Genomic DNA, 27,402 nt, shown 5'->3' with positions numbered 1-27,402 from the left:
CATGGATGCATTTCAGCAATTGTACATTCCTGTCTGGAGTAAAAATAAAACGGGGAAGGTGGCTCAATCGTGGCTAACAAGGGAAATTAAGGATAGTGTTAAAACCAAGGAAGAGGGATATAAATTGGCTAGAAAAAGCAACAAACCTGAGGACTGGAGAAATTTAGAATTCAACAGAGGAGGACTAAGGGTATAATTAAGAGGGGGAAAATAGAGCATGAGAGGAAGCTTGCAGGGAACATAAAAACTGACTGTAAAAGCTTCTATAAATATGTGAAGAGAAAAAGATTAGTGAAGACAAACGTAGGTCCCTTGCAGTCGGATTCAGGTGAATTTATAATGGGGAACAAAGAAAGGGCAGACCAATTGAACAAACACTTCGGTTATGTCTTCACGAAGGAAGACACAAATAACCTTCCGAATGTATTAGGGGACAGTGGGTCTAGTGAGGAGGAGGAACTGAAAGAATATCCTTATTAGGCGGAAAATTGATGGGATTGAAGGCCGATAAATCCCCAGGGCCTGATAGTCTGCATCCCAGAGTACTTAAGGAAGTGGCCCTAGAAATAGTGGATGCATTAGTGGTCATTTTCCAACATTCTATAGATATGGATCAGTTCCCATGGACTGGAGGGTAGCTAATGTAACACCACTTTTTAAAAAAGGAGGGAGAGAGAAAACGGGTAATTATAGACCGGTTAGCCTGACATCAGTAGTGGAGAAAATGTTGGAATCAATCATTAAGGAGGAAATAGCAGCGCATTTGGAAAGCAGTGGCAGGATCAGTCCAAGTGATCATGAAAGGAAAATCATGCTTGACGAATCTTCTGGAATTTTTTGAGGATGCAACTAGCAGAGTGGGCAAGGGTGAACCAGTGGATGTGGTGTATTTGGACTTTCAAAAGGCTTTTGACAAGGTCCCGCACAAGAGATTGGTGTGCAAAATCAAAGCGCATGGTATTGGGGGTAATGTACTGACATGGATAAAGAACTGGTTGGCAGACAGGAAGCAGAGAGTTGGGATAAACGGGTCCTTTTCAGAATGGCAGGCAGTGACTAGTGGAGTGCCGCAGGGCTCAGTGCTGGGACCTCAGCTCTTTACAATATACATTAACGATTTAGATGAAGAAATTGAGTGTAATACCTCCAAGTTTGCAGACGACACTAAACTGGGTGGCGGTGTGAGCTGTGAGGAGGACGCTAAGAGGCTGCAGGGTGACTTGGACAGGTTAGGTGAGTGGGCAAATGCATGGCAGATGCAGTATAATGTGGATAAATGTAAGGTTATCCATTTTGGGAGAAAAAACACAAAGGCAGAATATTATCTGAATGGCGGCAGATTAGGAAAAGGGGAGGTGCAATGAGACCTGGGTGTCATGGCTCATCAGTCATTGAAAGTTGGCATGCAGGTACAGCAGACGGTGAAGATGACAAATGGTATGTTGGCCTTCAAAGCTAGGGGATTTGAGTATAGGAGCAGGAAGGTCTTACTGCAGTTGTACAGGGCCTTGGTGAGGCCTCACCTGGAATATGGTGTTCAGTTTTGGTCTCCTAATCTGAGGAAAGATGTTCTTGCTATTGAAGGAGTGCAGCGAAGGTTCACCAGACTGATTCCAGGGATAGCTGGACTGTCATATGAAGAGAGACTGGATCAACTGGGCTTTTATTCACTGGAGTTTAGAAGGATGAGAGGGGATCTCATAGAAACGTATAAGATTCTGACGGGACTGGACAGGTTAGATGCAGGAAGAATGTCCCCAATGTTGGGGAAGTCCAGAACCAGGGGACATAGTCTTAGGATAAGGGGTAGGCCATTTAGGACTGAGATGAGGAGAAACTTCTTCACTCAGAGTTGTTAACCTGTGGAATTCCCTGCCGCAGAGTGTTGTTGATGCCAGTTCATTGGATATATTCAAGAGGAAGTTAGATATGGCCCTTACGGCTAAAGGGATCAAGGGGTATGGAGAGAAAGCAGGAAAGGGGTACTGAGGGAATGATCAGCCATGATCTTATTGAATGGTGGTGCAAGCTCGAAGGGCCAAATGGCCTAATCCTGCACCTATTTTCCATGTTACCATGGTACTGAAGGACTCCACTGCCACAGTATTTATGCTCGGCATATAAACATTCTCATCAAGCAGACACTAGTCTCTCAAATCAGTAGCCTGCAATTCGCTGAATATGGTAAATCAGTTCAGATAAACCCTGTAGAGGTTCATGTTCCTTTAAATGAGAAACACTTCAACTTTTGTAGTAATGTAGTAGTCTCTCTCTCTGGTATAATATGTTCCCAACTCCTCATACTATTTGTTGTTTTATATATAAATCACAGAGACCAATGAATTGTCAACTTCTGGTCCTACAGATTAACTTTGAATTGTCTCACCATCACATTGGCACCACCAGAAAACTGATTCCAGAGTACCTCTGGATCTGTGCTTTTGTTGCTGCAACATATTCTATTTATATAGCGTCCTTAGCATAGTAAAATGTCCCGAAGCACTTCACAGCAGCGTAATGAGACAATAATTGACATTGAGCCAAAAGAGACATTAGTAGGTAACTTGGTTGCAGAAGTAGGTTTTCATCATCATAGACAGTCCCTTGAAATGAGGATGACTTGCTTCCATGCCAAAAAAGGATGAGCTCACAGGTGTTTCAATGAAGGACCAAATATTCCAGGTCCCAATCTGCATGTTGAAGGGTGGAAGATGCCTGTGCGTGGATTTTTTTAACATGGGGTGACCGTTGCACACCAGCCACCACACAGGCTTGACAGAGCTAGGGCCGATAAATCCCCAGGGCCTGATGGTCTGCATCCCAGAGTACTTAAGGAGGTGGCCTTGGAAATAGCGGATGCATTGACAGTCATTTTCCAATATTCCATAAACTCTGGATCAGTTCCTATCGAGTGGAGGGTAGCCAATGTAACCCCACTTTTTAAAAAAGGAGGGAGAGAGAAAACAGGGAATTATAGACCGGTCAGCCTGACATCGGTAGTGGGTAAAATGATGGAATCAATTATTAAGGATGTCATAGCAGCGCATTTGGAAAGAGGTGACATGATAGGTCCAAGTCAGCATGGATTTGTGAAAGGGAAATCATGTTTGACAAATCTTCTGGAATTTTTTGAGGATGTTTCCAGTAGAGTGGACAAGGGAGAACCAGTTGATGTGGTGCATTTGGACTTTCAGAAGGCTTTCGACAAGGTCCCACACAAGAGATTAATGTGCAAAGTTAAAGCACATGGGATTGGGAGTAGTGTGCTGACGTGGATTGAGAACTGGTTGGCAGACAGGAAGCAAAGAGTAGGAGTAAATGGGTACTTTTCAGAATGGCAGGCAGTGGCTAGTGGGGTACCGCAAGGTTCTGTGCTGTGGCCCCAGCTGTTTACATTGTACATTAATGATTTAGACGAGGGGATTAAATGTAGTATCTCCAAATTTGCAGATGTCACTAAGTTGGGTGGCAGTGTGAGCTGCGAGGAGGATGCTATGAGGCTGCAGAGTGACTTGGATAGGTTAGGTGAGTGGGCAAATGCATGGCAGATGAAGTATAATGTGGATAAATGTGAGGTTATCCACTTTGGTGGTAAAAACAGAGACACAAACTATTATCTGAATGGTGACAGATTAGGAAAAGGGGAGGTGCAACGAGACCTGGGTGTCATGGTACATCAGTCATTGAAGGTTGGCATGCAGGTACAGCAGGCGGTTAAGAAAGCAAATGGCATGTTGGCCTTCATAGCGAGGGGATTTGAGTACAGGGGCAGGGAGGTGTTACTACAGTTGTACAGGGCCTTGGTGAGGCCACACCTGGAGTATTGTGTACAGTTTTGGTCTCCTAACTTGAGGAAGGAGATTCTTGCTATTGAGGGAGTGCAGCGAAGGTACACCAGACTGATTCCCGGGGTGGCGGGACTGACATATCAAGAAAGACTGGATCAACTGGGCTTGTATTCACTGGAGTTCAGAAGAATGAGAGGGGATCTCAGAGAAACGTTTAAAATTCTGATGGGTTTAGACAGGTTAGATGCAGGAAGAATGTTCCCAATGTTGAGGAAGTCCAGAACCAGGGATCACAGTCTAAGGATAAGGGGTAAGCCATTTAGGACCGAGATGAGGAGAAACTTCTTCACCCAGAGAGTGGTGAACCTGTGGAATTCTCTACTCCAGAATGTTGTTGAGGCCAATTCACTAAATATAATCAAAAAGGAGTTAGATGTCGTCCTTACTATTAGGGGGATCAAGGGGTATGTCGAGAAAGCAGGAATGGGGTACTGAAGTTACATGTTCAGCCATGAACTCATTGAATGGCGGTGCAGGCTCGAAGGGCCGAATGGCCTACTCCAGCACCTATTTTTTATGTTTATGTTTATGTAGGTCTTGGTCCAGTGGCAAGGATTATTCAAGACAACTGGAGACCAGCTCTGCTGCATGGACCTAGTGCGCACATATATCGCAGTGTGGGCTGGCCCGTGCTGCCCCTGGCCCCGAACTCACACCTCTCGGGCCCCGATCACATCCCTGTAACAGTCTCTCGCCGCTCCTTCGCCCCGACCTCGCCGCTCCTGCTGTACCTGCCCACGCTCCAATCACCTTAATGACGGCCCTCTTCGCTGCCGTCGCCCTCCTGCACCAGCTTGCGCTGTACCTTGCAGTGGTATGCAGCCACGCTGCCCATGATCGCCGCTCGCCACTCCTTTTATGGCCCCGATCTGCTTCCTCGTGCAACCACTGTGGCAGCTTCACCTCCCACCCATGCTCTGACCGTCGGGCTTTGTGCACTCAAACACTCCGCCTCCCGCTTATGTAGGTTTTATGTGCATCTTAAAGGAGCTTGGGGGGGGGGGGGGGGGGGCGTTTAGGTGGGAACTCCAGAGCGTAGGGCTGAGATGGCTGAAGGCACGGCCGACAATGGTGGAGCGAAGGAAGTGGGGGATTCATAAGAGACCAGAATTGGACGAGCATAGATATCTTGGAGGGTTGTAGGTCTGGAGCAAGATACAGAAGTAGGGAGGAGCGAAGCAATGAAGGAATTTGAACACGAGGTTGAGAAATTTTTTAAATGAGGCGTTGTCGGACCGGGAGCCAACATAAGTCAGTGAGTGAATGGGACTTGGTACGGGTTAGGATACAGCCAGCAGAGTTTTGGATGAGCTCAAGTTTATGGAGGGTGGAAGCTGGGAGGCCGGGCAGAAGAGCATTGGAATAGTTGAGTCAGAAGGTAAAACGATGATGGATCCTGAATTCACTGTTGAATAAAAGTGTTGGGAGGAGATGCAAGGTTTACTTCCAATGAAGCAGCCTCATGATTATGCCAAACATTTGCCCCCATCCAACAGTACAAGTCCAGTATAAATCTAGTTGTGAAGAAGTTGTCTAAAACTGCTGCACCGATTTTGAAAACATTTACACTTCAAGAGTGGCAACAAACAGATTTAAACCCCTACCGCCCCCCCCGCGCCCCCCCCCCCACCACCCCCCCACAAAGTGCGTTCCCACTTTTACCTATTGTACAGGATGCTAGCACCGCACGATACATCTGCAGCCTCTGGTCTCACAGCAGCTATTTGCACTAATTACAGAAAGTACACCATCCAGCTGCTCTCACCACGTTGCGTTACCAAGAAATTAAAGGAATACTCAGCTACAATGGCCAAAATAGGATCAATAGAACCCAGATCCAAAGTGAAGGGCATTGACTTACCCCTGGTTCAGTGGTCACATATTAGGGGATAAGTCTTTTTTTTAAATCAGGAAGTTATGGTTAAGGCAGCATGTCAAGCAGAACTTTTCCAACAATAGATAATAGAATTATTAAAGAAGTTATTAGGAAGGCCACTGAAAGAGAGACGATGGCGACATTCTGTAAAAAGATGGGGATGGAAAAAGTTTGTTGGGCTTCATGATTTTTTTCCCCTAAATTTGTTACAACAGAAGAATTTTTAGGCCGGAGAAAGGAACCAATGCTCAACTTGGTATAAAAGAACCTGCAACTCAAAGACCATTAGCTATGAGGAAAGATTGGAGATGCTGGGTCTGTTTTGTTTGGAACAGAGGAGGCTGAGGGGAGACCTTATTGAGGTGTAGAAAATTATGAGGGGCCTAGATAGAATGGATAGGAAGGGCCTATTTGCCTTAGCAGAGGGGTTAACAACCAGGGGGCACAGATTTAAAGTAACTGATCGTCAGTTTAGAGGAGATACGAGGGGAAATTTCTTCACCCAGAGGGTGGTGGGGGTCTGGAACACACTGCCTGAAAGGATGATATAGACACAGAAACCCTCACCAATTTTAAAAAGTACTTGGATATGCATTTGAAGTGCCGTAAGCTACAGGGCTACGGACCATGAGCTGGAAAGTGGGATTAGGCTGGATAGCTCTTTGATGGCCGGCGCAGACACAATGGGTCGAAATGGCCTCCTTCCGTGCTGTAAATTTCTATGATTCTATGTTGCAGATGCATCATTCAAAAATTACAGGGACAACAAATATGAACTGACGGGAACAATGGAAGGGAAGACAGTGATACACATACTTCAATGACATCAGTCTATACAACTAGTGTGGGTTGATTATTGGCCATCAATCTCCTGTTCGCAAACTGAACTTGGAGAGAACTGTGGGAAGTACTGAGTGCTTCCTCACAATGAGGGTAGAGCAGAGATGCATTCACCCCAGGTCACTTTTGAGCATTTCCTACAAGTAGTGTTCAGAATGTAACTGGAAAAGCATTTCTCATCCATCCACTTGGCTAAAGAAAGTGCATTATGCAAGACAACTCCATGAAGGAAGAAAGAAAATCAGGACAAATGCTGAAATGCATACTAGTTATCTGGGGGTTGAGAGTAATATGTACTGGCAAGGCACCATGACATTAAAATCAATCATATTAGAGATGTTGTCATAGATATTTCGAATTGCATTGCATTCAAGTAGGCTTTTTTGTTGCTCAGATATTAGTCATTTACATCCTTGCACAGCAATACAGTAAAACACCAAAGGAAATTCAAACTTATAATCTTCAATTCACAGACACATTTTCTCTATAACTTGGGATAGCCCCACTGATCATCAATTTCAGAAATCAGATATTCAAATACACTGAAGCAGAGTCCTTTAAACACAATGCGTTGCAGTAATGAGCTAAACAGGCCATTCACCCCAACAGGCCCACACGAGCCTCTTCCCACCTTACTTCATCTAACTCTATCGGCATAGCCTTCTATTCCTTTCTCCCTCATGTACTTGTCTAACCTCCCCTCAAATGCACCTATGCTATATTAGAGATGATGCAAGAAAAAGGGACAGGCAGTTTCCTGGTTCAGCAGGGCTGTGGTGTTCATGTAGAAACGAGAAAAGTTCAGGTCCCAATAGAGAAGTTGCATCAGAGGCTGAGTTGCACAAGTGGAAACGCCTCTTCAAGTTCCTGCATTGTTATGTCCTTGTGAATGACATGAAAATTAAACAAGTTGAGAATCAATCGCCCAGCAAATAAACTAATCACAATTAAATCTGTTTCAACCCCAACATCTGCTGTAGAAAATCCACTTGAGCGTTTCAAATGCTTGTACCACATTGCACTTGTCCATTTTGGCTGTCTTAGATCTGATGAGAGGATGTTTCCTCTGGCTGAGGAGTCTTGAACCAGGGGTCACAGTCTCAGAATATGGGATCGGCCATTTTGGACTGTGATGAGAATCTTTTTCACTCAGAGGGTGGTGAATCTCTGGAATTCTCTACCCCAGAGGGCTGTGGAGGCTCGGTCTTTGAGTATATTCAAGACAGAGATCGCTAGATTTTTGGACATTAAGGGAATCAAGGAATATGGAGATAGTCCAGGAAAGTGGAGTTGAGGTAGAAGTTCAGCCATGATTTTATTGAATGGCGGAGCAGGCTCGAGGGGCCGAATGACCTACTCCTGCTCCTAATTCTTATGTTCTTGTGCTCCACTGATAGCTTCATAATAGCTTCATATGTAATTTTACTGGCACTGTTCTTCCAACACAATTCTATTTGATTGACAGCATATTTGCCTTTTGATTATTGTTTCACCGCCTGCCCCCACAAGCTTCCACGCATTCCACCCGACTGGGACACCAAGGTGCTCCAGGCCACTGCCTCTACCAATGCTGCTCTTCTTCAGCACTGCCAGAAAAGAAATGGCCCTGCTCGCTTCACTCCTCAAACAATTTCAGCAAAAGATTAGGATGCAGAATTAAACAAGCTAATGATAGTGATTCTCCAGCTATCTTCTTTTGTTTTTGAAGGAATTAGTTGGACGTTAGACGGTTCTCACTTACCCAGAGAGTAGTGAATCTGTAGAACAGGCTGCCGGCTCGCGCTCGGCTAATTCCCAGAATTCCTTCAAGCGAGAGCAGAACCACCGGAGTGGGGTGGAGATGACTTCGTACAAAAGATTAGTAACGCAAATCAGGGCCAGTGCGATCTCCTGGACTAGCTCGATTGCCTAAGGAGGCCAGAGAGGAACTTCCCAATTTTTTTAATTTATTTTTTTTAAACTGTTTTTTTTCTTGCCTTTCCCAGGAGATTACATGGTGGGTGGGGAGTGTATATATTGTGATGTACAGGGCTTCACAACTGTGTGGCACGGGCTGGGTGGACCAGTATGCCTTTTCCTGTTCATCATTTTCTTTGTTCATCGAGTTAGTCAGTTCTAATTACATTTTATATGTCCTCAAACACAACAGGGAAATTAAATACATATCACATTATTGATTCAAATCACAATCAGGACTGGGGGAGGTAGGTGGGAAGAGGCAGGGGTGTGGAGTCAGGACGATTCGGCTCCGGGACATAACTATATCAGGGGCACTGCAGTTCGCACCGTAGCATTGGAGGGTCTGGTTTCTGCCATTAGAAGGCCTATACTGCCATGATATAGTTCAGTAGTGATTGCATTGTATACATTTATTCCAATGGTGTCATGAATTTCAAATGGATAAATTCAAGAGGGCAGAATTTCAAACAAGATGCAAGACCAGAGAAGCATCAGCCTTCTGCTGTTCGTACATGTTCTTTCATCAGCACTCGGTCAACATCCTACCCAACACCACTGTGGGAGCACCACCAGCACAAGAGACTGCCTCAGTTCAAGGAGAAGAACATTAAGAACATAAGAAATAGGAACAGCCCCTCGAGCCTGCTCTGCCATTCAATAAGATCATGGCTGATTTGATCTTGGGCTCAGCTCCACTTCCCTACCTGCTCCCTATAACCCTTGACTCCCTTATCGTTCAAAAATCTGTCTACCTCCGCCTTAAATATATATAATAACCCAGCCTCCACAGCTCTCTGGGGCAGAGAATTCCAAAGATTCACGATCCTCAGAGGAGAAATTCCTCCTCATTTCCGTTTTAAATGGGCAACCCCTTATTCCGAGTTCTAGATTCCCCCACGAGGGGAAACATCCTCTCGACATCTACCCTGCCAAGCCCCCTCAGAATCTTATACGTTTCGATAAGATCACCTCTTATTCTTCTAAACTCCAATGTGTATAGGTCCAACCTGTTCAGCCTTTCTTCATAAGTCAACCCCCTCATCTCAGGAATCAACCTAGTGAACCTTCTCTGAACTGCCTCCAATGCAGGTATATCCCTCCTTAAATAGAGACCAAAACTGTATGTAGTACGCAGAAGGCCCATGGCAACTAGGGATGGGCAACGCTGCCCACATCCCAGGAACAAATGAAAAACCACGGCACACGCACCGCCGGTTACAGCATGGCAGCTGGCAACAAACCTCGGAACAAGTCAGATGTTCGCTTGGGGAAATATGAGCAAACAGGAAAACATTATGACTGTGCCATTAGCGACAGGTTTTGAAGAGTTATTTCTGCAAAGATTTACCAGATTATGATTCAAAGAATACTGAAATAATCGAGAGTGCATTCCTTCTTCCTCCTCGGCCAATGATCACAACAGATCCATATCTATCCCTAGCGAACCCAAAACAAATTATACCGCATAGACCTCCATCACTTGAAACTAAAACAAACTTAACAACCGGCAAAAACACTGTTCCCAAATGGCCAGTTTGCAATCTCACTTAGATTAGCAGAGAAACGCCCAAAAATGTGGCTCATTGGTTGCTTATTTAGCTACTAGGCTCAGGCACTCAGTCCTATTTTTGGACTGGCCAAGGGATAGGGGATGGTGGATGGGGCTGAAGAACACTGTCAGAGGACTGCGACCGGGGGTTGGTTTTGCCTTCTCGGAGAGCAAACAGCACACGTGCTGTGAATCCCAAAGAGAAGCAAAAGTGAAATGGAAGTACGGTACCATAAGCCAAACTCTGGTCTCCAACCCACATGGATCCTCTATACAATAGCGAGACATTAAAAGACACTGCTAAGCTTCACCACCGTATCAATCGGCCCGAGTCAAATGATGTGTGTTAAAGCATTGGTCCGAACCATTAGGCATGAGCAGCCAACCTTTCAAAGGTAAAGAGCTGAAAAATGAACAGTACACTGACAGCGACAACTGTTAAATACAATAGCATATACTAACTGGCTACAAATACATCTAAACTGTAAATTAATATGCTTTGTTTCCAACTATTAATTTGGATCACACTCTTTTATTCCTCACTCCCCTTTAAATTCCCTCATTTCTGCCTTTGCATTCGCTTTCACATTCCTCATTTTCTTCGCCCTCTCCCATCCAGTTGAACCTGTCAGACCCTCGTAATCCCACACTTGTTTGAATTAAGACCATGAGACAGGAATTGTATGCTGCAACATTAAACCTGATGATGTGAGATGATTCCTACAGTGCTTGGTATAGTCATATTAAAGTACGGTTTCCGCCCATTCCAGTTTGGTTGTATTGATATTTAAATCTAAATGTACAGGAAGCAGGTGCTGTGTAGGTAAGAGCAAACTGGCAGCTCACAAACGCTCAATAAAAATAATTTCTGTGGTCTGTTGCAGTTCCTCGTTTATTCTGTAGAATCTCAACATTTAGTGAACTGAATTTGTGATCTTTTCAAGTTCAGCAAAAACTGAACCAGAATTTGCTGCGCGTTCACGTCTAGGGTTCTTTGAATGCTTCAACTACCCAGCCCCGTCCACACAATCCCCAAGTATGCAGACTGCTTTTTTCCATTTTCTGCACCTCTCGCATCAGAACCGAGTACATGAGCCAGGCAGCTAAACAAAGCAACCAAAATAAGCCACATTTCAACCACAAGAGAGATGCATCTAGCTCACATGATGTCCACTGCCCATCTCTATGCGAGGGGGTGCACGTGCATAAAGAGGCACTTAGCCTCCACACAATGCCCAATGACAGCACTACTACAACTATGATTCAGTAGTATTTGCACATCAAGAAAGTACCAAGCAGTTGGACACATGAAGCCATTAAGTGACGTGGGACCTGAAGATATACAGCATCGATGGCCTAGTACCATGTTACTATAAGGTTTGCTCAGCCACTGAGGATCATACAATTCTACTTCATTCACCACAGAATTTTGACTACATCAAGGGAATACATATCCCATTTGAACCCCTTGATTAAATTACCAGCTCCAAAAGAACTTGCAGTAAAAGGAGTCACTTTTGTAAGCAGATATGTAAAGTGCGAAACCATGTCTGGCACTTCTAAATATCAAAAACTCACCAAAAAGGTGAGTTTCCAAAGAGTCAGGTTTCATTGATAGTGGCAGATGGAGGCCAGAAGACACGTTGATTCGGCTCTGGTTTGCAGCTTTAAACTGAATCCAATGACCTTCCAATGAGTACTCCGAATGACAATGCCCGAAGTCAGCAAACTCTTACCCACAGTGCTGGTTAGGCCATTTTCTGTAGTAATAGCAATTTTTGTGCCAGAGGAAAGAACATTACACATTGTGAGAGGGGTAACTGCGAAATCATTCTGGAATAAACTGCTCCTCCTGCCCACAACTTGTCTTTTTGTTGGGATTACTAGCTGCAGCTTTATCAGGTTTTAATTTGGAAACTATCTGACCTGTTACCTAAGCTTTAACAAAACTGGTTACTTCTCAAATTTCATATCTGACAGCAAACAGATTGAGAGAGAAAAAACACAGGATGCATGTCTTGTATTGGTATGAAGTGTTGCAATACTCAGTATAGTCCTTTTATGGCAAAATAAACATTACAGACTCAAAACTCCACCTCTCGTATGTATGCACAAGGCACTGATAAAGTGCATTCCACTCTCATAACACAGTGCTTAGGAGCAAGCATGTTGAATTTTGAATGCTCTCTAACCTTGAACACAACATAAATTAGGGGCCAGTCTTGTATTAAAGATCTTAGAACTGAGAGCCTTACAAGTTGGTTAAATCTGCTAGTTCTTTTTCATCAGAGAATTACATAGATTGCACCACACCTGAAGTAATATTCTCTGTCACAGAACAGGTATGTTGCTGTTACTGAAAACAAGTATGCAACACCAATAAGTCACTAATGGTAGCTGTATCTTTTAGACCAAGTTAGCATCAGAGAATGATAGACTCAGAACTCTACATGTCACATAAATATTCAATTCACAATACTTCAATCTTAAAAACAAAATATCCCTTTGGCAGTGTCTACTTCACAACTGGAGAGAAAAATAACAACCAGCATTCCAGTTGGTGTGGCAAGCTCAAATTCTTTCATGTACCAGGGTTGCCTCTAACGCCTAGGAAATCAGTCTCCCACATTGATACAAAAGCAAAATACTGTGGATGCTAGAAATCTGAAATAAAAACAGAAAAAGCTGTAAACACTCAAAAGGCCTTGTCTCTCCATGGATGCTGCCTGACCTGCCAAGTGTTGTCAGCAATTTCTGTTTTTAGCCTACACCAATATTTAGCCAAAGATCTAAAATCTTCAATTTTTAATTACCTGTCCTCTCATCATCATAGGCGGTCCCTCGAACAAGGATGACTTGCTTTCATGAGTTCACAGGTGTTTCGATGAAGGACCCGATGTTCCAGTCCTGAACTCCAGTTGAAGGGGTGGAAGATGCCTGTGCGTGGATTTTTTTAACGTGTGGTGACCGTTGCACATCAGCCACCACACGGGCGTGACAGAGCTAGGCCTTTACCCAGTGGCAAGGGGTAACCAGGACGACTGGAGACCTGCTCTGCTGCACGGAGCTAGTGCGCACAAATATCAGTGTGGGCTGGCCCGTGCTGCCCCTGGACCCTCGCTTCTCCTGGGCCCCATACCCTCATTTGCCGCACCTCTGCCACGATCTCTCACCGCTCCTCCAACAGAAAACACTCGCCACACCTCCACCATGATCTCCCACCGCACCTTCGCACAAAACATTCGCCAAACCTCCGCCACGATCACCCACCAAATCTCGGCCACGATCCTTCAATACTCCTCCGCCTCAATCACTCACCGCACCTCCGCCACGACCTTCCTGCTCCTCTGCTGTACCAGGACCCCGCCGATGTTCTTGCCCACAGCGACATGGGTCCTGATGATGTCACCCAGTTGCCCACCTCGAAGCCGTCTCACACCTGGACTGGTCCTGTCCTCTAACATTTTTCATAATATGCTAACTTGAGAAACCCACACACATATACATCGATATAAAGTACTGTCATGTGCATTATAAAATTATAACTGCAGTTTAATTGCACAGTGGATCCTGCAAATCAAAATGTAACACTTGATGCGTTCCTGTGTACAAGACTGCTCCTATTTCACAAATCTACAAGACCAGAAAGAATCTTTGCAGAACGACTTAGAGCACAATGCGCTTATAGTGCTGCCACAATTCAAATGCTCTGATTTCCTTTTACATTGTTCCCGTGTGCAGTAATGCAAAACCTTGTTTAAGATCTCCACCAATGTGCACATCTGAGATCACATCATGCTGCTAGCTTAAGCCAGATGCCAAATGTTCTAACATTTCTTGTAAGCAGTACTTTCTCTATAATGCCTACCTCCTTACACTTGGAGTAAACTACCTGTGTGTCTAATCTCTAGCCAGAAAGTTCCCAAACTGAGTTGGCCTGAATCAGAGTAGTGATGGAGTCACTAGAACTGATCCAGGCACGAAAGGGAACAGGAGCCAAGGTTTCTGCTCCTCGTCATTATCCAGTGACCCCTGCTGGTTGCTTGTACTTTATTTGGATGTCTTGTTCAGTTATGATCCCTGCCACTGTCAAATAGCCCAGCAATCACCAACAAGGCTTTGTCATTTAAAGAATGGCCACTTGCGAGAGATACTTGAAGGGCTGAACGTACTTCAGCAAATTACCACGTACAGAAGACTACAGGGGAGTCAACTAGAAAAATAATCTTATGAGGCCCTATATTGAGCCTTCTGGCCACAGACAATTTTTCAGTCAACTTCAGCTTTGTACAGCGCTCTCTGGAATGGAAAAAAAAACAGGCAGGACAGCAGGAAAAATCCAGATCAGTGTCTCAATGGGAGGGGAAAAACACTGATCAAATGGGCATTTTCTGGGCACACCTGCCTTTCACATGGGAGAGAGGGAGGGGATGGCAGGCTTCCGCCGGAAATGTAGAGACACAGCACCGATGTAAACAGTGAGGGTGCAGTGAGTGCACACCCCGGCGCCCTGCACACCCCCGGTCCCGGGCTGGCTGCAGGCTGCCAGCGAGCGAGCCCCCGGGGGGCAATGTGGGCACTGGCAGCCGGGACGCCGCGCCGGGCGGGGGGGGAGGGCGCCGGGCCGGGCCGGGAGGGGCTACAGCCGGGCCGGGTGTGGGTCAGCACTCCGCCGTCCCCGGGTCTGGGAGCCGCCCGCTCAGGCTCTCTCCAGCCGCGGCCTAGCTGCCTCGCTCTCTCCTCTCTCACACACACACAGCCGAGTGCTGCATTCCAGGCCCGGCCCGCTGCCGCCTCTGTGGGACGCTGGGGCCTCGGCATGATGTTGCCGCGGCCGCTCCCCGGCCTCTCCCTCAGCCCCCTTCCCTTGCCCCTCAGTACCTGAGTGAGGGAGACGAGCGCCGCCATCTTCCCCCGCGGAGCAGCAGCCGCGCACTGACCGCCCGCGAGCGCGCACGCACCACCGCCCCACACACACACACCCGCCCACGAGCGCGCACGCATCACCGCGCCACACACCCCCACCGGCGAAGCGCGAAGGGACGGCGTGACGTCATGCGGTATTGTGGGGAGCGTGACGTAACGCAGCTTTCCTGGGGAAGGAAACGTCATGACGTTATAAAGCACGCTTGGGGGCGCGCACGCAGGCGCGTGTCGAGGCCTGGGCTTATTGCCTGTGTTGGCCAAGGCTGCCTTCAGTGGCACCCAACAACATTGGTGCTGGTGGAGCAGGGCAACCTGTCCCAACCCCAGTGAAAGACCACCCCAAACCAACCAAGTATCCAGCGTGGTTGCATCAAGTATTGGAGCCCTCATCCTCAATGCCATATTGAGGTTTTTTTTAATTTATTCATGGGATGTTTGTTACCTCCAGACTTGACTATTCCAATGCATTCCTGGCTGGCCTCCCACATTCTACTCTACGTAAACTAGAGGTGATCCAAAACACGGCAGCCTGTATCCTAACTCGCACCAAGTCCCGATCGGTCACCGCCTGTGCTCGCTGACCTACATCGGCTCCCGGTTAAGCAACGCCTCGATTTCAACATTCCCATCCTTGTTTACAACTCCCTCCATGGCCTCACTCCTCCCAATCTCTGTAATCTCTTTCAGCCTCACAACCCCACGAGATGTCTGCGCTCCTCAAATTCTGCCCTCTTTAATATGTCTCTACTTATCTGTAGAATAACTCCAAGAGGCCTAGTGCTGTGACCTTAGTCTCTTTATTGTAACTGCAGAGTGCCCTCACCCTGTGGCAACCAGCCTTTTATACAGCTCCTGCCTGGGCCTCCCACAGTTGCACCCTCTTGTGGTACCAGTATAGTATATACACAGAGTATACATATATGACACTCTTGACTATCACTGATTATAATCGCTCCACCATTAGTGGCCGTGTCTTCAGCTGCCTGGGCCCTAAGCTCTGGAATTCCTCCCTAAACCTCTGCACCTCTCTTAAGACGCTCCTTAAAACCTCTTTGATCAAGCTTTTGGTCATCTGCTATAATTTCCTCTTACGAGGCTCGGTGTCAAATGTACTTGTTTCGTCTTATAACACTGCTGTGAAGTGGGACCTTTTGCTACATTAAAGGCGCTATATAAATAAAAGTTGTTGTTGATGTGGGCATCGTTGGCAAAGCCAGCATTTATTGCCCATCCCTAATTGCCCTCAAGAAGGTACTGGTGAGCCATCATCTTGACCCACTGTTCTTTGTAATGGTTTGTCACAACTAAGTGGCTTGCTAGACCATTTCAAAGGGCAGTTAAGAGTCAACCACATTGCTGTAGGTCTGGAGTCACAGGTCAGACCAAGTAAGGACAGCAGATTTCCTTCCCTAAAGGGCATTAGTGAAACAGATGGATTTTACAACAATCCAGTTGTTTCATGGTCACCATTACTTACTTTTTATTTCAAATACTGAATTTAAATTTCCTAGCTGCCGTGGTGGGATTTGAATTCGTGTCTTCAGATTACAAGTCTAGTAACCTAACCATTATGCTACCATACCCCAGGTATTATGGGAGAGCCACCAGTTCCAAGTTCACCCACTATGCTGACTTCATAGAATGATAGAAATATATGGCACAGAAGGAGGCCATTCGGCCCATTATGTATGTGCCGGCCGAAAAAGAGCTATCGAGCCGAATCCCACTTTCCAGCTCTTGGTCTGTAACCTTGCAGTTTATGGCACTTCAACTTGGATGAGGGTTTCTGCCTCAACCACCCTTTCAAGCAATGAGTTCCAGACCCCCAACATCCACTGGCTGAAAAAAGTTCTCCTCAACTCCCCTCTAATCCTTCTACCACTTACTTTAAATCTTTGTCTCCTGGACTTGGACATATAATCGGTGTTACATCATCATTGTTAGTTCAAAATCCTGGAACTCCCAACCTGACCCCATTGCCACATTGACTGCAGTAGTGGTTCAATGGGATGGACCACTGCTCCCTTCTCAGGCACGGCCAATAAACACAGCCTTGTCAGCGTCACCCACATCCGCAGAACAAATCACAAAAATGCAGGTTCGATTTCCACGTCTCTATTTTTATTATGACAGCCCAGGGCCCTCGAGCACCCTGGTCAGGTATTGGATCATTAAGTCTGCCACATCCCTAATTGCCCTCGAGAATTTTTATTGCTGAGTTTGTCATTTTGGAGGCACCTCAATTCCAAAGAGATCCCTCTTCCCAAGTAGGCTAGTCGCTTCTATTGCCACCATCAGCGGTGGCTCAGTGGGTAGCACTTTTGCCTCTGAGTCAGAAGGTTGTGGGTTCAAGTCCCACTCCAGGGACTGGAGCACAAAAATCTGGGCTGACTCTCCCAGTGCAGTGCTGAAGGAATGCTGCACTGTCAGAGATGTCATCTTTCGGATGAGATATTAAACTGAGGCTCTATCTACTCTCAGGTGGATGTAAAAGATCCCATGGCACTATTTTGAAGAAGAGGAGTTATCCCTGGTGCCCTGGCCAATTTTTATTCCTCAATCAACATTGCTGTTATGTGGAAGCTTGCTGTGCGCAAATTGGCTGCCGAGTTTCCCACATTACAACAGTGACTACACTTCAAAAGTACTTCATTGGCTGTAAAGTGCTTTGAGACGTCCGATGATCATGAAAGGCGCTATATAAATGCAAGTCTTTCTTTCTATACATTGCATTAATGGCAACTGAACATAGTCTACTCGAGTGAAGACTGATGCAAAGCAGCGAGTTATAACCTCTGCCATGTCCTAGGAGTTTGCCTGAATCGGCCCGGAGAAATCCTTTAACAGCCCTATGAAGTTCTTCATGGCCCTCTGACTTCTAACAGAGCTAAAAATATATATTTTACTATTGCCACTGCAGTTATCCACTATTTTCCTCCCCACTGACCTTTTGGCTGACAGCTGCTTTTGTTGCCTTTAGCTGATTTAGATACCTATCTCAGTTCTCTTAAGAGTTATTTTATTTTAGTATGTAAAAGTATTTTTGCTTAAGTCTAATTTTTCCTTGTACATGACGAGTTAGCTAAATTGACTTTGTTCCACCGTGTGCCCTTTTAACTTCACAACAACAACTTACATAATGTCCAACATAATCAAACTTCACAAGGCGCTTCACTGGAGTGTTATCAAAAACCAAAATTTGAAACCAGCCTGGTAGGGTTGCCCAATTAACCTGATTCACGTCCTCTGCCATTTTTGCAAACGTAGCCCTCTTGAAGCCTGGAACAAGCATCAAATTCTCAGCAAATTTGACAGAGGGAAGGAAATCTGTGAAGTTGACAATCCAGGTCCAGTGAAAGGAATGTGACCCAGCTATAAGTGAAGAGTCCTTAATGGGAGTTGCTACAGATGCTAGATCAGTGAGATTTTTCCATCCTCTATACATATGAGTCTGTTGACACGACCAGTTGCAGAGTAAGGAAGAGAGTGTGAAAGGTCTCGTGCTTTCTCAGGGTGCAGAGAGATTCAAGGAGAACGCAGTATGGAACATAGAGAGGGCAAGATGAATTGCTCTGACACACATGCATGCAACTTTGCTTTCGAGAATCTGTGAACCCTCTTACCTCAGCTGACCTAGTAAGGTAATTCATTTGTTTTATACATTGTCTAGTTGTTCGAAGCATGCTGGCATTCACTAACTCTACCATCTCCTTCCACCGAGGAACCACGGAACGCAGCTCTCAGGGGTCCTGCAATGGAAAGAATGCTCCCAGAGCATCTAACTCAAGTTAAAGCAGTACAACAATAACAACTTGCATTTATATAGCACCTTTAAGAGAGAGCAGTGGAGAGGTTCAGGGAGACAATTGGTTTCATGCCTAGGCAGCTGAATGGTGGGGCAATGAAAATCGGGGATGTCAAGAGGTCAGAATTGGAGGATTGGAGGGGATTACAGAGATAGGGAAAGGTGAGGGCTAGGAGGGATTTGAAAACAAGGATGAGAATTTTAAAATCGAGGCATTGCCAGGTCTGCGATCACAGGGGTGATAGGTGAATAGGACTTGGTGTGAGTTAGGATATGGACAGTAGAGATTTAGATGAGCTTAATTGTACAGGAGTTGTCATTGAATGTGCAGCAGGTATTGGAGGATTCCACAAGACACATCTGGGAGCTGTAATAGCTGTGCGCATAGATCTACATTTAAGCAGTCAGACTTGTCTCCTTTTTTAAAGATGGTCACGATTACTGCATCTCTGAGATCCCCTGGCACGCTCTCCTCCCTCCAGATGAGAGAGATGAGGTCGCGTATTCGTGCCAGCAGTGCCTCTCCGCCACACTTCAATGCCTCAGCAGGGATTCCATCCGCACCCGTAGCCTTGTTGTTCTTGAGCTATTTTATGGCTTTTCCTACCCCGTGCAGTGTTGGGGTCTCACTGAGGTGGTGGCGGGTAGCATGCTTTGGGATGGAGTCGAGAACACTCAAGTCAAAGGCCGAGTCTCGATTGAGGAGATCTTTGAAGTGCTCCTTCCAGCAGGCCCTGACTGCCTCGGTGTCCTTGATGAGTGTTTCCCCATTCTTGGCCAGCAGTGGGGTGGGGCCTTGGGTGTTGGACCCGTAGGTGGTCTTGACTGCGATGAAGAATCCTCGCACATCATGGTTGTCGGCCAGCTGCTGTATCTCCTGTGCTTTCTTCATCCACCACCTGTTCTTTAGGTCCTGGATTTTTTGTTGGACCTCAGCCTTGAGCCGTCTGTAATGCTGTTTTGCTGCTCCCGCATTGGGTTTTTGTTTAAGGTTCAGAAATGCCCTGCCCTTGCGATCTATTAGCTCTTGGATCTCCTGATCATTCTCATCAAACCAGTCCTAGTGTTTCCTGGTTGAGTAACCGAGCGTCTCTTTGCAGACACTGGTTATAGAGGCCTGGAGGGCAGACCAAGCGCTGTGGGCATTCTGCACCTTGGGGTTGTCAAGGCACGCCAGGTTAGCTGTGAGCTACGGCAACTACAGAGGAATCTCCCTGCTTTCAGCCACTGAGAAAGTCGTCGCTAGAGTCCTCCTCAACCGTCTTCTTCCCGAGGCCGAGGAGCTCCTCCTGGAGTCACAGTGCAGATTTCGTCCCCTACGGGGCACAACGGACATGATTTTTGCAGTGCGACAGCTGCAGGAAAAATGCAAGGAACAGCGCCAGCCCTTATACGTGGCCTTCTTCGACCTTACAAAGGCCTTTTACACTGTCAACTGCGAGGGTCTATGGAGTGTCCTCCGAGGTTTTGGATGCCCCCAAAAGTTCATCACCGTACTCCGCCTGCTCCGACATGCAGGCTGTGATCCTTACCAACAGATCCATCACAGACCCAATCCACGTCCGGACCGGGGTCAAACAGGGCTGCGTCATCGCCCCAACCCTCTTCTCAATCTTTCTCACCGCCATGCTCTACCTCACAGTTAACAAGCTCCCCACTGGAGTGGAACTAACCTACAGAACCAATGGGAACCTGTTCAACCTGCGCCATCTCCAGGCCAGATCCAGGACCACCCCAACCTCTGTCATCGAGCTACAGTACGCGGACGATGCCTGCATCTGCGCACAGAGGCTGCACTACAGGACATAGTCGATGTATTTACTGAGGCGTACAAAAGCATGGGCCTTACGCTAAACATCCATAAGGCAAAGGTCCTCCACCAGCCTGTCCTCACCGCACAGCACTGCCCCCCAGTCATCAAGATCCACGGCACGGCCCTGGACACCGTGGACCACTTCCCATATCTCGGGAGCCTCCTATCAACAAGAGCAGGCATCGACGACGAGATCCAACACCGCCTCCAGTGCGCCAGTGTAGCCTTCGGTCACCTGAGGAAAAGAGTGTTTGAAGACCAGGCCCTCAAAACTGCCACCAAGCTCATGGTCTACAGGGCTGTAGTAATACCTGCCCTCTTGTATGGCTCAGAGACATGGACCATGTACAGTAGACATCTCAAGTTGCTGGAGAAATATCACCAACGATGTCTCCACAAGATCCTACAAATCCCCTGGGAGGACAGGGGCACCAACATCAGCTTCCTCATTCAGGCTAACATCCCCAGCATTGAAGCACTGACCACACTTGATCAGCTCCCTGGGCAGGCCACATAGTCCGCATGCCAGACACGAGACTCCCAAAGCAAATGCTCTACTCGGAGCTCCTTCATGGCAAACGAGCCAAAGGTGGGCAGCGGAAACACTACAAGGACACCCTCAAAGCCTCCCTGATAAAGTGCAACATCCCCACTGACAACTGGGAGTCCCTGGCCCAAGACTGCCCTAAGTGGAGGAAGTGCATCCGAGAGGGCGCTGAACACCTCAACGCCGAGAGCATGCAGAAATCAAGCGCAGGTAGCGGAAAGAGCGTGGGGCAAACCAGTCCCACCCACCCCTTCCCTCAACGACTATCTGTCCCACCTGTGACAGAGTCTGTGGCTTTCATATTGGACTGTTCAGCCACCAAAGAACTCACTTCAGGAGTGGAAGCAAGTCTTCTTCGATTTCGAGGGACTGCCTATGATTTTGATGATGACATTTAAGCATGGAATGCATGGTAGGTCTAGCATAATCTATGTTTGAGGCTGTACCCATCATAGGCAGTCCCTTGAAATCGAGGAAGACTTGCTTCCACTCTAAAAATGAGTTCTCAGGTGACTGAACAGTCCAATATGAGAGCCACAGTCCCTGTCACAGGTGGGACTTGGTGTTGAAGGAAAGGGTGGGTGGGAAGTCTGGTTTGCGCACGCTCCTTCCGCTGCCTGCGCTTGCTTTCTGCTTGCTCTCGGCGACGAGACTCGAGGTACTCAGCGCCCTCCCGGATGCTCTTCCTCCACTTAGGCCAGGGACTCCCAGGTGTCAGTAGGGATGTTGCACTTTATCAAGGAGGCTTTGAGGGTATTCTTGAAATGTTTCCTCTGCCCACCTGGGGTTCCTTGCTTTGGGAATCTTGTGTCAGGCATGCGGACAATGTGGCCCGCCCAACGGAGCTGGTCGAGTGTGGTCAGTGCTTCGACGCTGGGGATGTACCCACAGAAAATCTTACGGCAGTGGTAGCTACTTGTACTACAGTTACAACTGCTTAAGTAGAGTTCCAGGATCAAGAGGGTAATCTCTTGCAGCCTCCAAACAATTGGGGCTGGAATCAAGACAACTGTCTCTGAGGCCTTCAAAGATCTGATTGGTCCCATTTCATCAGCTCCCCCAAGATCAGAGGCCAGGCAGAAGCATAACCCAGCACTAGTGCTTCTCAAGTGTCGATGTGAATGATGGTATGGTCTTCCACCAGTCCTCTAAGATTGACTGAACATGTCAGAGTAAACAGCCAATGCGAGGGTGGTCTCGCTCCGACACAGAAAATACAGCCTTCAGCAGATCCCTCTGGGCTCCAGCTGCATCGAGATGAGGGACACCTCAGGCCCAGAGGTTTCCTGCTGAAAAGCACCAACCATTAACCTCTCATCACTGAGATAGCACCAAGGTGAAGTAGAATACTGGCAAGTATATCATATCATAGGCAATCCCTCGGAATCAAGGAAGATTTGCTTCCACTCTAAAAGTGAGTTCTCAGGTGACTGTACAGTCCAATGCGGGCATTACAGTCTCTGTCACTGGTGCGACAGTGGTTTAAGGAAGGGGTGGGTAGGGGGTCTGGTTTGCCGCACGCTCCTTCTGCTGTCTGCACTTGATTTCTGCATGCTCTCGGTGACGAGACTCGAGGTGCTCAATGCCCTCCTGGATGCACTTCCTCCATTTTGGGCGGTCTTGAGCCAGGGATTCCCAGGTATCAGTGGTGATGTTGCACTTTATCAAGGAGGCTTTGAGAGTGTCCTTGAAATGTTTCCTCTGCCCACAAGTAGAGCGCTTGCTTTGGGAGTCACGTGTCGGGCATGCTGGTCAAGTGTGGTCAGTGCTTCGATGCTGGGGATGTTGGCCTGAGCGAGAACACTGACGTTAGTACGTCTATCCTCCCAGTGGATTTGCAGGATCTTGTGAGGCAGTGCTGATGGTGCTTCTCCAACGTTTTGAGGTGGCTGCAGTATGGTCCACGTCTCTGAGCCATATAGGACAGGTATCACTACTGGCAAGATCACTGGCAAGTGTAAGCACTAGGAGGGGATACAGTGATAAGAACAAACAGCACCAGCCTGTGCTTGTATCATCATAGGCGGTCCCTCGAACGAGGATGACTTGCTTCCACAAGTGTTCTCAGATGTTTCAATGAAGGACCCGATATTCCAATCCTGAACTCCAATTGAGGGGGTGGAAGATGTCTGTGTGTGGATTTGTTTAACATGTGGTGACTGTTGTACATCAGCCACCACACAGGCTTGACAGAGCTAGGCCTTTATCCAGTGACAAGGGTGTGCTTGTATAGTAAACACTTTAATAGCACCTAAGATAGTGTGTCAGATTGATTTGTTGTGAGATAGCATGGTGGCACTTATTTTGAAGATTGGCTTATGAAGAGTTACCAGGAGAAGCAGATGTCAGAACTTCACTGAGAGGAGGCAGTGGGCATATGTGACCCTGATGGCAAGAATGAGATGTAATGGGCAGGGATCTATTTTATTTGAAGTAGTCCCTTTTGTGTAGACCTCATATCTGGCAAGCAGCTGGCTGGTCTTCCTGATCCTTCTCTGCCAGGGCCTCGCGTGGCTGGTGTCCTGGATCACCTTCCTCTAGGTCTGTTCCTTTCTGATGGCTGAACTGTGGAGCATGCAGCAAACCATAATGATTCTGAAGAACCTGGCAGAACTATATTAGATTGCCCCTGAATTCGACAAGATACCTGAATCAAGCTTTTGAGAATGCTAATCCCACTCTACACCTCCTTCCCCCTCCCCCCACCCCAGGTACTCCTACAATCCCACTATTTCAAAGAAGAGCAGGGGAATTATCCCTGGTGTCTTGGCCAATATTTATCCCTCAACCAACACCACAAAAACAGATTATCTGGGCATTATCGCATTGCAGTTTGTGGGACATTGCAAATTGGCTGCCGTGTTTCCTGCATTACAAGTGATTACACATCAAAAGGATTTCAATGGTTGTAAAGTGCTTTGGGTCATCCTGAGGCCATGAAAGGCAAATTCTTGCTTTAAATGCAAGTTCTTGCTTTAGAACTAGCCTTGCATCACTGCTGAATGTTCTTCTGAACTTCAGCTGCCTGTTCAATTATTGAAATTCAGACTCTTGCAGACAGTGCCCAACTCCCCCAGTGATGTCAATTAGCTCTTTATTTATGAACTTCCCAACTGTGTTTAAACAGGATTGTGGGTCTGCGACAGTATAACATTGCAGGAGGGGGAAGGGCACTGTATCCCAAGGCACAGGGCGTCAAACCTGTACTATACCCGATCTGGGAGTGACAGACTAACATTTACTGGGAGTGGAACATTTTTTTCCCGAAAGTCATAGGCCTTTGGCAATGAATATAAGAACATAAGAATTAGGAACAGGAGTAGGCCATCGAGCCCCTCGAGCCTGCTCTGCCATTCAACAAGATCATGGCTGATCTGGCCGTGGACTCAGCTCCACTTACCCGCCCGCTCCCCAGAACCCTTAATTCCCTTATTGGTTAAAAATCTATCTATCTGTGATTTGAATACATTCAATGAGCTAGCCTCAACTGCTTCCTTGGGCAGAGAATTCCACAGATTCACAACCCTCTGGGAGAAGAAATTCATTCTCAACTCGGTTTTAAATTGGCTCCCCCCCCGTATTTTGAGGCTGTGCCCCCTAGTTCTAGTCTCCCCGACCAGTGGAAACAACCTCTCTGCCTCTATCTTGTCTATCCCTTTCATTATTTTAAATGTTTCCAGAAGATCACCCCTCATCCTTCTGAACTCCAACGAAAAAGACCCAGTCTACTCAATCTATCATCATAAGGTAACCTCCTCATCTCCGGAATCATCCTAGTGAATCGTCTCTGTACGCCCTCCAAGGCTAGTATATCCTTCCTTAAGTAAGGTGACCAAAACTGGCCTCACCAATACCCTGTACAGTTGCAGCAGGACCTCCCTGCTTTTGTACTCCATCCCTGTCGCAATGAAGGCCAACATTCCATTCGCCTTCCTGATTACCTGCTGCACCTGCAAACTAACTTTTTGGGATTCATGCACAAGGATCCAAAAGAGTTTCATGCACAAGGACCCCCAGGTCCCTCTGCACCGCAGCATGTTGTAATTTCTCGCCATTCAAATAATGTTCCCTTTTACTGTTTTTTTTCCCCAAAGGTGGATGACCTCACATTTTCCGACATTGTATTCCATCTGCCAAACCTTAGCCCATTCGCTTAACCTATCTAAATCTCTTTGCAGCCTCTCTCTGTCCTCTACACAACCCGCTTTCCTACTAATCTTTGTGTCTTCTGCAAATTTTGCTACACTACACTCTGTCCCCTCTTCCAGGTCATCTATGTATATTGTAAACAGTTGTGGTCCCAGCACCGATCCCTATGGCACACCACTAACCACTGATTTCCAACCCGAAAAGGACCCATTTATCCCGACTCTCGATAAGAGGTAAGAGGAACATAATATAAATTCTTACAAGCAAAACATTTACTCATTCCTCCTAAAGCCTCTCAATTGCTCCATTGAATATCTAGTTAATTCTCCCTTACATTTCCCCACATTCTCTGCCTCCCTGAGCAGTCCACTTGCACATATTCAGCATCCTCTGTGTAAAGTAGGGAAGTCAGAATTGCCCGTCGCCCTTTTCACATTCAGCTCACGGCCCCTGGCTGTAGAATTTGTGGCAATCTCAAACATATTATTGGGCTTCAATTTATCTGTTCACTGAAGAATCTTGAATAAACCGCAGGAATTACTTTGCTGATCAGAAAATTGAGAAGTGGATTTAAACCACTAGAAGCTTTTCATTCACAACTTTGTGTTTGTGAGTCCTACCACATGGCTTAAATATGGTGGTAGGTTTTGGAAATGAGAGTTACAATTGTCACCATATTTAATCCATGCAAGCAATGGTGGCAGTATGATGTGCAGGTGGAGAGGTGTGAATGGCAGCAGTACAAACTAGGGGGAGGGAGAAGATGAATGGTGGCAGCATTGTCCAAAATGTTAACCACTAGTGACTAATTGGGAATCCAGATGTGGCTAAATACATTTCTGATTAGTAAAGTCACTGTTAGGCATGCACTACCTGTATTCACATGACGCATGCATACCTGTGTGCTTTACTTCCTTGGTTACTGAATGTTGGTAGATGTTTCTTACATAAATATGCAAGTGAAGTACATTTACCTCATCAGCATAGGCAGTCCCTCGGAATTGAGGAAGACGTTCTTCCACTCTTAACATGAGTTCTTAGGTACATTTATTTATAGTGTGTGTTACAGCATTTTCTAAAAATAAGTGTGCATGTGGTTAAAACAGTGTCTCCGTAGCCACACCCGTGGACAATACTGAACTGGGGGGGGGGGGGGAAAGCGAAGGGTGACAGTACAAATTGGGGAGAGGTCGAATGGTGGAGTATGAACTTTGGGGGGGGGGGGGGGGGGGGAGAAAGAGAATGAATGCCGGTACAGTGAACTGGGAGGAGAGGGGAAGGCCAAGGCTGGCAGTATAACCAAATAAAAATGCAATGGTAATGTAAGGTGCCAATATGAACTGAGCAGGAACAAGTGTTCACATGAAATGGGATTGGGTGGGGAAGAAATAAAAAGGGGATTATTTCTGAACTTGAAAAGGATGGCTAGAAGGAATGCCTCTGAAGAGGAGCAGGGAGGTCAACTGTTGATAGACCATCACTTCCCTGAAGGCTGTCAAAGTTGGATACATTCAAGTCACCTATTTTCTTGGATTTTTAAGCTTAAAAAACAAACTATAAATTCTGAAGGTTTTACGTAAAATATACCATGCCCTCAGAACTGTGTGCACAGTGGGCATGGGGAAGTGTATGTGGCAGGGAAGAATCACCATTTGGAAGAAGTGTCTACAATTTTAAATTTCTTGCCCAAATCTCCACCAATAACGTGTTCTAGCACATGAATATCGCTGGGAAACCTGTTGCCTGGTAATAGAGACCCACCTATTGTATTATACATACTACCAGTGAGAAACTTCAGAATGTAAAGTCTAGACTTCAGAACTACATGGAGATAAAACTTGCATGAACACAACACAGATTTTTCCCTTCCCTTCCCCAATATAGTAAAGAAATTGTGTATCCTAAACCATCAATTTGTGACATTGCTCATGTGGTGCCTGGATTAATTTGTAAATTATATTCCATTTCAGATTTCCCCCCAATCAGCATGAATTTCTAAACTGTTACCCATCTCAGCAGGTTTTACAAACTTCCGATGTTCTCCAGAAAATAACAGGCCGTTATCAATAAGGACAAATCATTAAAATCAA

General features: G+C 46.4%; 1 protein-coding gene across 1 annotated transcript in view; it reads right to left on the bottom strand.

The window, feature by feature from the left end:
* Positions 1 to 15,011, bottom strand: part of eps15l1a (epidermal growth factor receptor pathway substrate 15-like 1a) — a 395,109-nt gene extending 380,098 nt beyond the window's left edge. The window contains exon 1 of the mRNA XM_070860699.1: positions 14,954 to 15,011. Within this exon, the coding sequence (XP_070716800.1) occupies positions 14,954 to 14,980 (27 nt within the window). The 5' untranslated portion in view covers positions 14,981 to 15,011. The remainder of the gene's footprint in view (positions 1 to 14,953) is intronic.
* Positions 15,012 to 27,402: the final 12,391 nt, after the last annotated feature.

The sequence above is a fragment of the Pristiophorus japonicus genome, chromosome 18 (assembly GCF_044704955.1).
Source record: "Pristiophorus japonicus isolate sPriJap1 chromosome 18, sPriJap1.hap1, whole genome shotgun sequence".
NCBI lineage: Eukaryota > Metazoa > Chordata > Chondrichthyes > Pristiophoridae > Pristiophorus > Pristiophorus japonicus.
Note: the sequence above shows the minus strand (reverse complement) of the source record. Positions and strands in the feature narration are given on the sequence as shown.